At 38.9% G+C, this 14992-nt stretch overlaps 2 protein-coding genes across 6 annotated transcripts in view; both read right to left on the minus strand.

Moving 5' to 3' along the window:
• Positions 1–14992, minus strand: part of LOC307140223 (protocadherin gamma-A11-like) — a gene marked incomplete at its 5' end in the record, with an annotated part of 277967 nt that overhangs the window by 242980 nt on the left and 19995 nt on the right. Inside the window, one exon of one of the 5 annotated variants that reach the window (XM_079839547.1) lies at positions 6449–8824. The exons of 3 other annotated variants lie outside the window; for them this stretch is intronic. In XM_079839547.1, the coding sequence (XP_079695673.1) occupies positions 6449–8824 (2376 nt within the window). Of the gene's footprint in view, positions 1–2028; positions 4405–6448; positions 8825–14992 lie in introns of those variants that run through there. One more of the 5 variants, XM_079839544.1, reaches the window with a different exon arrangement.
• LOC307139485 (protocadherin beta-15-like) lies at positions 9914–13099 on the minus strand (the record flags this gene model as incomplete). Its single annotated transcript, XM_079838484.1, has 2 exons — positions 9914–9985; positions 10724–13099. 2 exons carry the CDS (start codon positions 13097–13099, stop codon positions 9914–9916), a joined length of 2448 nt encoding a protein of 815 aa, XP_079694610.1.

The raw sequence follows: 14992 nt of genomic DNA on the forward strand, positions 1-14992 counted from the left end.
TAAATCGCAGAAACCAATGGTCCATATGAAGATAGTTCATGTTGCATCACTAATAAATGGGGGCACGTTAGAAAGTAAAACCTTTCTTGCTGGATAAACAAGTGGGAAAACCTTAATCAAACTATCATTAAGGACTCTGATTTTCAACTATCACGTTAACTTTTTCAACTTTGTCTACGAATAACACCACAGCCCCGTTCATTCTAGAAGCCGAATGAATAGCCTACTACTTTGACCAACCACCTCTCCTACCGCCAACACACATTCTTCAAATAAGCGCTCAACTCCAACCGGCACTTTTATTCCATGCTGCTGGGTGAGTTGCTCATAACTTGCTATCTCTGCATTCGCCATGGCAGCCAGTTAAAAAAAACTGTCTGACTGACTCAACCCTCCCGTTCTCAGTATTTTCAGTGCTTACGCACGGTAGAGCAATCTTAAATAAAGACAGTGAGAGAAACAACACTTAAGTAAACAGACCTTTAAAACTGGAAAGGACTCCACAATCACGGTCCGATTCACTCTCCAATCACTCAGCAAACCCTCATGCATGTCACACGAGAGAGAGAGAAACATAAAATGTATTTGTTAAAAAAGAAACTCACCTAACCACTTTAAGCTATTAGAATCTAAACTTTTAGCTATATGGCATATCGCATTTGAATGTATTGCCATATAGACCTCAAAGGCCATTTCATGGCAGATAGCGTTAGTAATCAGACAATTTTAAACAGCTAAAAGTGTCAATCAGTTCAATTCAATGTCAATTTCTTTAAAGGATTCATTAGCTACTGAAAAAATACGTAACCACATCAGTTTGTGAAACATAATTCATGACTTAAAATTGCTATAAGAAGCAGAAAAAGATGTCTATTTGAATACAAATATATAATCTTTAAGCAAAAAACATATTTTTTTAAAAAGTACTTGAAAATAATAAATCATGTTCGCATCAAGTCACTCAAAATCACAAGAACAAAAATTAAACCATATTATAAAGAATCCATGTGTAAAAAAGACAACTCAAATTGGACTGAACATGCAGTAGTTCATCAACTCTTAAAGGTCTAACATTAATTGTCAAAACATGAATTTAGCACTTTTGTTGCAAATTAAATTACTTCACAATATCAAAATGCTTTGCACAACCAAACATTCGCTGAGGATGTGAAAAGAGAACCAGCTCAGTTTCTATAACATCTACTCGTAAAAAAACACACAACTGTTTACAGACCTAAAACCTCAACTGCAACAGACACTGCATGTACAGCACCATGGACAGTCCACAGAAATATGCCAATGCTATTCCTAAACATTCTACACCAGTGTAATAGCGTTTAAAAAAATAACACATTACGAAATTAAATCCCTTTATAGCATTATTTCAAAAGGAATGTAAAAAATTGTAAATAAAATGTATATTTATATATATATTATCAATTATACACATTGCGTGGGAAGACATCACATGCATCCCGGGGCACATAATAATCTCTGTAATTGATCATTACCATTTCTGAAAACTTGTTTATTCGGAATACAGTAAATAACTGATTCTATTCAAAGAAATTGCTCCTCGACAAGCAACGACCAAGTTTAGCAGTAATTTGCAAAATTTGGCCACTATTTACTATGATTCCAAAAAAAATTATAAACTTGCTTGTGCAGTCGATCAAAATTGCATGCGCACGTTGTGGGTGTTGTATTATAGAATACTTGCATAGACAAAACCACGTGCAAAAATATAAGTGTTATATATAAAGTTTTAATGTAGCTACTTTTCAGACTTCAAATTGGCCTTCATAAATACTCATGTCAACAGAAATCTTGACAGATCTTTTCAGCAAGGCAGCCTTTTGCCAAATAAAGCACTCTGTAAACCCAAAACATCAAATAATAATAATAATAATAATAATAATAATAATAATAATAATAATAATAATAATAATAATAAATAATAATAATAATAATAATAATAATAATAATAATAATAATAATAATAATAATAAAATGCTTTCTTTGTCCTACCTGAAAGGAATCGTTCATTTCCGCATCAAGTCCTTCAAGATCATCCACAGCGGACTGAGTCTTTTTCAGAGTCAGGTCAGCAGTCAGTGTGCCCTCATTATAAGATCTGACGAACTTGAAGTCACTAGTGCGCGAGCCCGTGGTCAGGTATGCGTCATAATTGTAAGTGCTGCGGAGAGTTCCCGCGCCCTCCACCTCTGCGTAATTTGGAGGGAGATACGCGCTGGGAATGGCTACAGCTCCATCAAACAACAGTCTGGGCTTTCTCCTGCGACAAAACCTCACGGCCAGGATGATGATGATGAAGGTCAGGAAGAAAGTGGAAACGGACACCAGCGCGATGATCAAATAAAACGTCAGTTTGGAGCTGCTCTCGTCATGAGACATGTCTTTCAGTTCTGGAACTTCAGCCAAGTTATCTGATATGAGCAAATACAGCGCGCACGTGGCCGAGAGAGAGGGCTGTCCGTTATCTCTCACGGACACAATAAGGTTCTGTTTCATGCTGTCAGATTCAGAAATGTCCCGCTGCGTCCTGATCTCCCCGCTGTGGACACCGATAGTGAAAAGTCCCGGATCAGTCGCTTTAATAATGTGATACGAGAGCCACGCGTTCTGTCCAGAATCCGCGTCCACGGCGATCACCTTGGAGACCAGGGAGCCCGCCTGCGCAGCTTTGGGGACCATCTCGGTCATGAAGGAGTTTCCTTCCGGAGAGGGGTATAATATCTGAGGGGAGTTGTCATTCTCATCCGATATGAAGACACTCACGGTCACGTTACTGCTCAGAGGAGGAGAGCCGTTGTCTCTGGCTAACACGAGCACTTTGAAACTTTTCATCTGTTCGTAATCAAACGATCTCACGGCATGAATGACCCCGGTGTCTCCGTTAATGGATAAAAAGGAGGACACCGGTGCGCCATTGACATCAGAGGACAACAGAGAATAAACTACAGTGCCATTCTGTCTCCAGTCCGGGTCTGTAGCTGATACTGAACAAATAGAGGAGCCCGGTTTGTTATTTTCTTGCACATGAGCTCTGTAATTCTGCTCCTCAAATACAGGTGGATTATCATTCACGTCAGCGACAGTCAAGTGAATATTCTTAGTGGAAGATAAAGGCGGAGAGCCCTCATCAGTAGCAGTGATTGTAATATTATAATCAGAGAGCAGCTCGCGGTCTAATTCACCTGTGGTCACCAGAGAATAATATTTTTTTATTGAAGGTACGAGTTTAAATGGGACGTTCTGCTGAATGGAGCAGCGCACCTGTCCGTTATTCTCAGAGTCTCTGTCCTGCACATTAATGATGCCAACCTCTGTACCGGGTAACGCGTTCTCGGGAACGGGACTGTTAAGAGAATTAATTACTATTATAGGGGCGTTATCATTGACATCAGTAACATCTATTATTACTGTACAGTGACTGGCTAACCCTTGACCATCTTTAGCTTGAATTGGCAGTTCTATTGAACTCTCCTCCTCATAATCAATGAGTCCCTTTAGTTTAATCTCTCCAGAAATTGCATCAAGGAAAAATAATTGCCGGGTAATTTCGGATAAATGACTAAACGCATATGTCACTTCTCCATTTTGTCCCTCGTCAGCATCAGTAGCGCTCACTGTCACCACTACAGTATCTACAGGAGAATTTTCAGGCAGACTGACTTTATAGACGGCCTGACTAAAGACTGGAGCATTATCATTAGCATCCAGCACAGTGACGTGTATGGCTACAGTACCTGATCTCGGTGGAGTCCCGCCGTCTACCGCAGTGAGAATTAAAGTCACCTCTTTCTGCTGCTCACGGTCCAACTCTTTATTAAGAACTAGCTCGCCATATTTTCTTCCATTTTCCCTGGTTTGTACATTAAGAATAAAGTGTTCGTTGTTTTGAAGTGTATATGACTGCACTGAATTCATACCAATATCCGCATCATGGGCCTCATCTAATAAGTAACGAGATCCTTTATCTGCTGATTCCCTTATTTCGAATTCAATAACACTCTCTGTGAACTGTGGTGAATTATCATTTATGTCTTGAATATTGAGAATAAAGCGATGCAGTTCTAGAGGACTTTCAAGAACAAACTCCAGATTTATTATACATGAAGCTTTCTTTCCACAAATCTCCTCTCTGTCGATCCTCTCCGCTACGGTCAGTTCTCCAGTGTTCAGATTAATATCACAGTATCGTTTTCTGTTACCTTCAGTATCAATGCGAGCCTTACGAGATGACAGTCTGTTCACATCGAGCCCGAGATCCTTTGCTATATTTCCAATCACAGATCCGCGTTTCATCTCCTCCGGGAAAGAAAAGCTCACGTCTCCATAAGCGGCGCGCGCCATCAGCACGAAGAACAAAAGGCCAAACATCTCGAAATGATGAGCGTTTAAAATGCTTCAGATATTAAGCGGGAATTAAATCCACCAATGCAGCACTTGACATGTAAAAGAAAATAAAAATGTAAAACTCAATGTAGAATAAAAGCCAGAAGGACAGTATTAGCAGTAATCAGTCTCCGTCGACGATATTCTGTAACGAGGCGAGCTTGAAGCCCTGTGTATGACATCAGAATCAGGGTGGAGAGACGTGTACTGAACACACACATTGTTTTGCAGGTGAACAGCGACACTATGAGTTAAAAGATGAAACTGCACGACATTCATATTTATGAAATAATTAAGTGTCGATTATATAGTTACAATTATTTAGCAAAACAAGAGCTGGCATGCAGCAAAATTCCCTGACGAGTGAATACAGATTAACACGAACACAATACTTATAGAATGCCTACAAGAAGAAGAAGAAGAAGAAGAAGAAGAAGAAGAAGAAGAAGAAGAAGAAGAAGAAGAAGAAGAAGAAGAAGAAGAAGAAGAAGAAGAAGAAGAAGAAGAAGAAGATTGGCGGAATAGAGAGTTAGGAGCTACATTATGTAAGAGCAAAACAGCAAACACCAAGAGTAATTGGCATTGCAGCACAATGGACAGCAAAAGGGAAAACTGCGCTATGCAATTCTTAAACCAGACTAAAACAAGTTAAAAGGTTGCTGACATAGGAAATTACTTTGATAAGGCAATATCACACAACAAAGACAATGATGAAGAAAAACGCCAAACTTAAAACAACAGCATTTTGTCACAGATTCTATTAGAAACTGCACAATCCATAGAGATATACTGATGTCATAGAAAACGTTAAAATGAGTTTAAAAGATTAGCTAACAGAACGAAACATAAAAAACAACAAATAATACAACTTTAAGTTCTTTGAATCTAAAATATGACATATTGTATTTGAGCGCACTACCATATAGGCTTAAAATGCTATTTCATAGCAGACAGAGGTAGTAATCAGAATTTGTAAAAGGTTAAAAAGGCCAATGAATTCTAAACAAATGTCCATTCAATAAAGGATTCTTTTTTAGGCTTCTGACAAATGAAAACAAAACAAAAAACCATGTTAACAAAGAACTGCCTGTTGTCAGTGATGCAATATATCAAAATATAAACAATTGTTTAATCTGTAATCGCAGGACATAATATTTTAAAGAAAAACATTGTTCGTCCTTGAAAAGAATCTATCATGTCCGCATCAAGTCCCTCAACCAAACAATCTCTGAGGATGTGAAAAGAGAACCAGTGCAATTTCTATAACATCTACTCATAAAAAACACAACTGTTTACAGACCTAAAACCTCAACAGCAACAGACACTGCATGTACAGCACCACGGACAGTACACAGAAATATGCCAATGCTATTCCTAAATATTCTACACCAGTGTAATAGCGTTTAAAAAAATAATGCATTAATAAATTAAATCCCTTTATAGCATTATTTCAAAAGGAATGTACATTTTTTTTAAATAAAATGTAAATTTATATATATTATCAATTATACACATTGCGTGGGAAGACATCACATGCATCCTGGGGCACATAATAATCTCTGTAATTGATCATTACCATTTCTGAAACCTTGTTTAATCAGAATACAGTAAAAAACTGATCCTATTCAAAGAAAATGCGCCTTGACAAGGAACGATCAAGTTTAGCAGTAATTTGGCCATTATTTACTATTATTCCAAACAAAAATGATAAACTTGCTTGTGCAATCTATCAAAATTGCATGCGCACGTTGTGGGTGTTGTATTATAGAATACGTGCATAGACAAAACCACGTGCAAAAGTGTGTTATATATAAAGTTTTAATGTAGCTACTTTTCAGACTTCAAATTGGGCTTCATAAAAACTCATGTCAACAGAAATCTTGACAGATCTTTTCAGCAAGGGAACATTTTGCCAAATAAAGCACTCTGTAAACCAAAATCATCAAATAATAATAATAATAATAATAATAATAATAATAATAATAATAATAATAATAATAATAATAATAAAATGCTTTCTTTGTCCTACCTGAAACGAATCGTTCATTTCTGCATCAAGTCCTTCAAGATCATCCACAGCGGACTGAGTCTTTTTCAGAGTCAGGTCAGCAGTCAGTGTGCCCTCATTATAAGATCTGACAAACTTGAAGTCACTAGTGCGCGAGCCCGTGGTCAGGTATGCGTCATAATTGTAAGTGCTGCGGAGAGTTCCCGCGCCCTCCACCTCTGCGTAATTTGGAGGGAGATACGCGCTGGGAATGGCTACAGCTCCATCAAACAACAGTCTGGGCTTTCTCCTGCGACAAAACCTCACGGCCAGGATGATGATGATGAAGGTCAGGAAGAAAGTGGAAACGGACACCAGCGCGATGATCAAATAAAACGTCAGTTTGGAGCTGCTCTCGTCATGAGACATGTCTTTCAGTTCTGGAACTTCAGCCAAGTTATCTGATATGAGCAAATACAATGCGCACGAGGCCGAGAGAGAGGGCTGTCCGTTATCTCTCACGGACACAATAAGGTTCTGTTTCATGCTGTCAGATTCAGAAATGTCCCGCTGCGTCCTGATCTCCCCGCTGTGGACACCGATAGTGAAAAGTCCCGGATCAGTCGCTTTAATAATGTGATACGAGAGCCACGCGTTCTGTCCAGAATCCGCGTCCACGGCGATCACCTTGGAGACCAGGGAGCCCGCCTGCGCAGCTTTGGGGACCATCTCGGTCATGAAGGAGTTTCCATCCGGAGAGGGGTATAATATCTGAGGGGAGTTGTCATTCTCATCCGATATGAAGACACTCACGGTCACGTTACTGCTCAGAGGAGGAGAGCCGTTGTCTCTGGCTAACACGAGCACTTTGAAACTTTTCATCTGTTCGTAATCAAACGATCTCACGGCATGAATGACCCCGGTGTCTCCGTTAATGGATAAAAAGGAGGACACCGGTGCGCCATTGACATCAGAGGACAACATAGAATAAACTACAGTGCCATTCTGTCTCCAGTCCGGGTCTGTAGCTGATACTGAACAAATAGAGGAGCCCGGTTTGTTATTTTCTTGCACATGAGCTCTGTAATTCTGCTCCTCAAATACAGGTGGATTATCATTCACGTCAGCGACAGTCAAGTGAATATTCTTAGTGGAAGATAAAGGCGGAGAGCCCTCATCAGTAGCAGTGATTGTAATATTATAATCAGAGAGCAGCTCGCGGTCTAATTCACCTGTGGTCACCAGAGAATAGTAATTCTTGATCGAAGGTACGAGTTTAAATGGGACGTTCTGCTGAATGGAGCAGCGCACCTGTCCGTTATTCTCAGAGTCTCTGTCCTGCACATTAATGATGCCAACCTCTGTACCGGGTAACGCGTTCTCGGGAACGGGAATATTTAGAGATTTAACCAATATAACTGGGGCATTGTCATTAACATCTGTGACATCTATAAACACCTTTGTGACGGTGGAAAGGCCATTATCATCTTTTCCTTCAACAATAATTTCATATCTTACCTCATCCTCAAAATCGACTGGTCCTACCAGCTTAATTTCTCCAGTTTTGCCATTTAATGAAAATATTTGTTTTGCTCTTTCAGTTAAATGACCAAATTCATATGTCACTTCTCCATTTTGTCCCTCGTCAGCATCAGTAGCGCTCACTGTCACCACTACAGTATCTTCAGGAGAATTTTCAGGCAGACTGACTTTATAGACGGCCTGACTAAAGACTGGAGCATTATCATTAGCATCCAGCACAGTGACGTGTATGGCTACAGTACCTGATCTCGGTGGAGTCCCGCCGTCTACCGCAGTGAGAATTAAAGTCACATCTTTCTGCTGCTCGCGATCCAACTCTTTGTCTAACACTAACTCAATATTTTTGACACCTTCAGTTTCCGAATTAACAGCAAGCACAAAATTCTCATTCCTCTGCAATGTGTAGCTTTGAACGGAATTTTTTCCTATATCTGGATCCCGAGCTTCGTTCACTCGAAACCGCGCTCCTTTATCCGCAGATTCACTGATATCAAGCTTAACATAATCTTTTGGAAAAACGGGAGAATTGTCGTTTATGTCTACAATTTGGAGATTAACACGATGCAATTCCAATGGATTTTCTAAAACAAATTCAAAATGCAAATAGCATGTCTGTTTTTCTCTACAAATCTCCTCTCTGTCGATCCTCTCCGCTACGGTCAGTTCTCCAGTGTTCAGATTAATGTCACAGTATCGTTTTCTGTTACCTTCAGTATCAATGCGAGCCTTACGAGATGACAGTCTGTTCACATCGAGCCCGAGATCCTTTGCTATATTTCCAATCAAAGATCCGCGTTTCATCTCCTCCGGGAAAGAATAGCTCACGTCTCCATAAGCGATGCGCGCCATCAGCACGAAGAACAAAAGGACAAACATCTCGACAGCAACAAAGAACCTTTCAAATTCTTAATAAACTGAGCAGAAATTATATCCAGATAAACAACAAATATGTAAGAATAAAACACAAATGAAGAAATTTAGATCAAAATAAACTGATTGCCCAATATACAGTCCTTTGTCACTGTAGACGATTTTCTGTAACGAGAAGAGCTTGAAGTCCTGTGTATGACATCAGAATCAGGGTGGAGAGATGTGTACTGAACACACACATGGTTTTGCAGGTGAACAGCGACACTATGAGGTAAAATAAAAAACTGCACAACACTCATATCTCTGACAGAATAAAGTGTTATTATATACAAAGATCAGGCGTTGCATAGGTATTTAACAACTTTATATATTTATTTGTTGTTATGTATTCGTTTGGCAAAGCAAAATCCAACAAACATTCTCTGAAGTGTGATAAATAAACAATCACAGTATGTATTATAAAAAAAGCCATTGATTAGATGATAGAGAGCTACAAATATGCAAGAATAAAATATCCAAAAACTAAGAGTAAATGCCAGTGCAGCACCATGGACAGCAACAGGGAAAACCTGCCCTATGCTATATCCAATCAGAATAAAATGACATTTAAAACACTTTCTTCAACAGAATATTTTTGACATTTGGCCGGTTGCAAAATCAAATCACTGAGATTGCTTCAGAAATTAGTGATTTTGCTCTAGTAAAATGCAAATGTAAGCAATGGCTCCTAAGCACCGCCATAACAAGGATAGCAATGGTGACAGACTTACAAAAATTTACTTTTACAAATAATTTCAACAGGGTTTAAACATATTTTGATACAAAATATCAAATATTTTTCTATTAATTATCTTTACATTGCTTGCTGCGCACCTACTTTGACATTTACTTTTTCCAGTCCATTATCAATCAGTGTAATTGCGAATCCCACATTTATATGTGGCTGTCAATTTCGAAACTTTGCAACGTAAATATGGCATTCGGTCCTCTTAGCAGCATCAAAAACAAAACTTTTATTCAAATTCTAAATGGATTATATATAAAGCACACAACCAGCTCGCTCTTTATAATCACAAAAAAAAACAGTCACTAATCTTAGTTTATCGTGATCTCACAAACTTTGTTATAGTCGATGAAGTTGTCTACACTGCACACCGAATCTCTAATCTACATTAATGTGCATAACTCAACACTGAACAAAAACTCCATTGCATTCAAGAGATCAATGTCTGTGATTGGCTACATTGCTCAACACTGTAAAAACACGTAAATAGATTATTGAAGCTCTCCAAAGCACAAACACAAATACGCTCTGCAGCATTTGTCAATCTGTTTCTTCAATGTGCTATTATTACATTATCAAAAGAGGGTGCTGTTGCTGTTTTCTCAGCACCCTGTAGAACCGGGTCTGACTGATATTCGAAAACAATTCCCATTATAAACTAACAGCATAAAACAAAACATGAGAGAAACGTAAAACTGCTTAAAATAGCATTAACATTTTATCAAAAACTCAAGTCCTTGCAACCTTTTGAAAGATTACTAACAAACAAATGTTACCGCTTTAAACCCAAAATAACAGCTAGGGCAAAAATAATAATACTACTAATAATACAACAATAAAAGAATAAAAAGTAAAACAAACATACGTCGATTTGTGAATGGCGCCAGATGACTTAAAACTGCTCATGCTAGACCAGAAAGAAATGTTGAAAAACATTACTTGCAGCTACTTGAACTGACCCTGAAATATTTGTCTATGAAAAAAAGCATTTGAAAAAGCCACGTGATCTGCCAATAGATTTTTTTTTGCCAATGAAATCGGCGAAGTGAAAAAAATAAATACACATTTAAACAAATTAAATCCACCAAATAATAATAATAATTTAAAAAACGTAGTCCTACCTGAAACGAATCGTTCATTTCTGCGTCAAGTCCTTCAAGATCATCCACAGCGGACTGAGTCTTTTTCAGAGTCAGGTCAGCAGTCAGTGTGCCCTCATTATAAGATCTGACGAACTTGAAGTCACTAGTGCGCGAGCCCGTGGTCAGGTATGCGTCATAATTGTAAGTGCTGCGGAGAGTTCCCGCGCCCTCCACCTCTGCGTAATTTGGAGGGAGATACGCGCTGGGAATGGCTACAGCTCCATCAAACAACAGTCTGGGCTTTCTCCTGCGACAAAACCTCACGGCCAGGATGATGATGATGAAGGTCAGGAAGAAAGTGGAAACGGACACCAGCGCGATGATCAAATAAAACGTCAGTTTGGAGCTGCTCTCGTCATGAGACATGTCTTTCAGTTCTGGAACTTCAGCCAAGTTATCTGATATGAGCAAATACAATGCGCACGAGGCCGAGAGAGAGGGCTGTCCGTTATCTCTCACGGACACAATAAGGTTCTGTTTCATGCTGTCAGATTCAGAAATGTCCCGCTGCGTCCTGATCTCCCCGCTGTGGACACCGATAGTGAAAAGTCCCGGATCAGTGGCTTTAATAATGTGATACGAGAGCCACGCGTTCTGTCCAGAATCCGCGTCCACGGCAATCACCTTGGAGACCAGGGAGCCCGCCTGCGCAGCTTTGGGGACCATCTCGGTCATGAAGGAGTTTCCTTCCGGAGAGGGGTATAATATCTGAGGGGAGTTGTCATTCTCATCCGATATGAAGACACTCACGGTCACGTTACTGCTCAGAGGAGGAGAGCCGTTGTCTCTGGCTAACACGAGCACTTTGAAACTTTTCATCTGTTCGTAATCAAACGATCTCACGGCATGAATGACCCCGGTGTCTCCGTTAATGGATAAAAAGGAGGACACCGGTGCGCCATTGACATCAGAGGACAACAGAGAATAAACTACAGTGCCATTCTGTCTCCAGTCCGGGTCTGTAGCTGATACTGAACAAATAGAGGAGCCCGGTTTGTTATTTTCTTGCACATGAGCTCTGTATTTCTGCTCCTCAAATACAGGTGGATTATCATTCACGTCAGCGACAGTCAAGTGAATATTCTTAGTGGAAGATAAAGGCGGAGAGCCCTCATCAGTAGCAGTGATTGTAATATTATAATCAGAGAGCAGCTCGCGGTCTAATTCACCTGTGGTCACCAGAGAATAGTAATTCTTGATCGAAGGTACGAGTTTAAATGGGACGTTCTGCTGAATGGAGCAGCGCACCTGTCCGTTAGTCTCAGAGTCTCTGTCCTCCACATTAATGATGCCAACCTCTGTACCGGGTAAAGCGTTCTCTGGAACGGGTATGTTAAGAGAATTAATTACTATTATAGGGGCGTTATCATTGACATCAGTAACATCTATTATTACTGTGCAATGACTGGCTAACCCTTGACCATCTTTAGCTTGAATGGGCAGTTCAATTGAACTCTCCTCCTCATAATCAATGAGTCCCTTTAGTTTAATCTCTCCAGAAATTGCATCAAGGAAAAATAATTGCCGGGTAATCTCGGATAAATGACTAAATGCATACGTCACTTCTCCATTTTGTCCCTCGTCAGCATCAGTAGCGCTCACTGTCACCACTACAGTATCTACAGGAGAATTTTCAGGCAGACTGACTTTATAGACGGCCTGACTAAAGACTGGAGCATTATCATTAGCATCCAGCACAGTGACGTGTATGGCTACAGTACCTGATCTCGGTGGAGTCCCGCCGTCTACCGCAGTGAGAATTAAAGTCACCTCTTTCTGCTGCTCACGATCCAACTCTTTATTAAGAACTAGCTCGCCATATTTTCTTCCATTTTCCCTGGTACGTACATTAAGAATAAAGTGTTCGTTGTTTTGAAGTGTATATGACTGCACTGTATTTAGACCAATGTCCGCATCATGGGCCTCATCTAATAAATAACGAGATCCTTTATCTGCTGATTCCTGTATTTCGAATTCAATTACACTCTCTGTGAACTGTGGTGAATTATCATTTATGTCTTCGATATTGAGAATAAAGCGATGCAGTTCTAGAGGACTTTCAAGAACAAGCTGGTGATTTATAACGCATGAAGCTTTCTTCACACAAATACTCTCTCTGTCGATCCTCTCCGCTACGGTCAGTTCTCCAGTGTTCAGATTAATATCACAGTATCGTTTTCTGTTACCTTCAGTACCAATGCGAGCCTTACGAGATGACAGTCTGTTCACGTCGAGCCCGAGATCCTTTGCTATATTTCCAATCACAGATCCTCGTTTCATCTCCTCCGGGAAAGAATAGCTCACGTCTCCATAAGCGGCGCGCGCCATCAGCACGAAGAACAAAAGGCCAAACATCTCGAAACGATGAGCGTTTAAAATGCTTCAGATATTAAGCGGGAATTAAATCGAGCAATACAATTAACCTGTAAAAGAAAACAAATATAAAACTCAATGTAGAATAATAGCCACAGTATTAGCAGTAACCAGTCTCCGTCGATGATTTTCTGTAACGAGACGAGTTTGAAGCCCTGTGTATGACATCAGAATCAGGGTGGAGAGATGTGTACTGAACACACACTTTTTTTGCAGGTGAACAGCGACACTGTGAGTTAAAAGAAGAAACTGCAACATATCTCTAATAGAGTTGTGTGTCTGTTACATAGTTGAAAACTATTTAACCAAACAAGACCTGGCATCAACATTCCATGACGAATAGAAGATAAACATGACCACGATATTTAAGTTTATTCGAGGAAACTGAAAAATGAAGAATTCTAACAGAGTTCAGTCCATCAAAATGCTTCAGTAATTATGGATTTATGGCACGAGGGGCATAAAGGAGGATCTTCACCCGTTACCAGAAACATATGAGTTGGACAAAAAAACAAACAAACATCAACAGTAATTGACAGTTCAGCACCATGGACAGCAAAGGGAAACCCGTTTATATGCCGTTTCTAACCAAATTACTTCCAGATTCACATAATAAAGACAAGGATGAGAAAAACACTAAACAACTTTAAAAAGGCCCATTTCGTCAGAATAAATAATAACAAACTGCAGAATTCGTGTATGTATTCGTGTACATGTCACACAAAAAGTTGAAATGAGCTTAAAATAAAGATAAGCTAAAATAACGAGACATATCATATTCCTTTAAAAAAAAAAAAAAAATCCAACAACTTTAAACACTTTGAATCTAAAATATTAGCTGAGACAACATGCTGTATTTAAATGTATTGCCATATAGGCTTCACAAGCTATTTCCTGGCAGATAGAGTAATCAGACAATTTGTGAACAGCTAAAAGGGTCACTCAATTCAACCCTGTCTGTTTTTTTAAAGGGTTTCTTACTGAAGAAAGGAACAAAAAAAAAATACATGTGAAATAGCATCCATGACATAAAATTGCTCATTCATAAGCAGAAAAATCTAAATCTAAATTATAAAAACAGCAATGAAGCTACTTTAAAAATAACTTCAAAATCTTTAAGAGCCTGTTGTTAGTGAAAGCAGTCTAATAACATATATACTTATTTAATGTAAGCACAGAACATATACTTTTTAAAGAAAAACTTTGTTCGTTCTACTTGAAAAGAATCTCTCATGTTCGCATCAAGTCCCTCAAAATCACAAGAAATCAAATTTAGCCATATCAAAAACAATCCACGTGTAAAAGACAACTACATTTTAAGAAAACAGTTCATGCATAGACTTTTACAGAGCTGACATTACAGGTCAAAACATGAATATAGCACTTTTGTTGCAAATGAAATCAAAAGGACTGGCACAACCAAACATTCTCTGAGGATGTGTAAAAAGAACCATCTCAATTTCTATAACATCTCGCAAAAAATATGATCTAAAACCTCAACAGCAACAGACACTGCTTGTACAGCACCATGGACAGAACACAGAAATATGCCATTCCTAACAAATCTTAAAAATAAGAAAATAAGAAAATAATTTAAATCCTTAATACAATTATTTTACATAACAGACAACGATAGGAATGCAAAACCGTAAATAAACTGAAATCTGAATCTGAAAGAGATGCTGCCAGAGGTCATAGAACCTCTTCTTAAAATCATTAATTCATCTTTGTCAACTTTTAAGCTGGCTTATATATATATATATATATAAATTGATCCTACAGAATTAGTCAATTACAGGCCGATCTCAAATCTACCCTTTCTGTCAAAGATACTAGAAAAGGTAGTGTTTTCACAACTATGTACCTTTTTCGAAA

The sequence above is a fragment of the Gobio gobio genome (genome assembly GCF_949357685.1).
Source record: "Gobio gobio genome assembly, chromosome: 16".
Taxonomy (NCBI): domain Eukaryota; kingdom Metazoa; phylum Chordata; class Actinopteri; order Cypriniformes; family Gobionidae; genus Gobio; species Gobio gobio.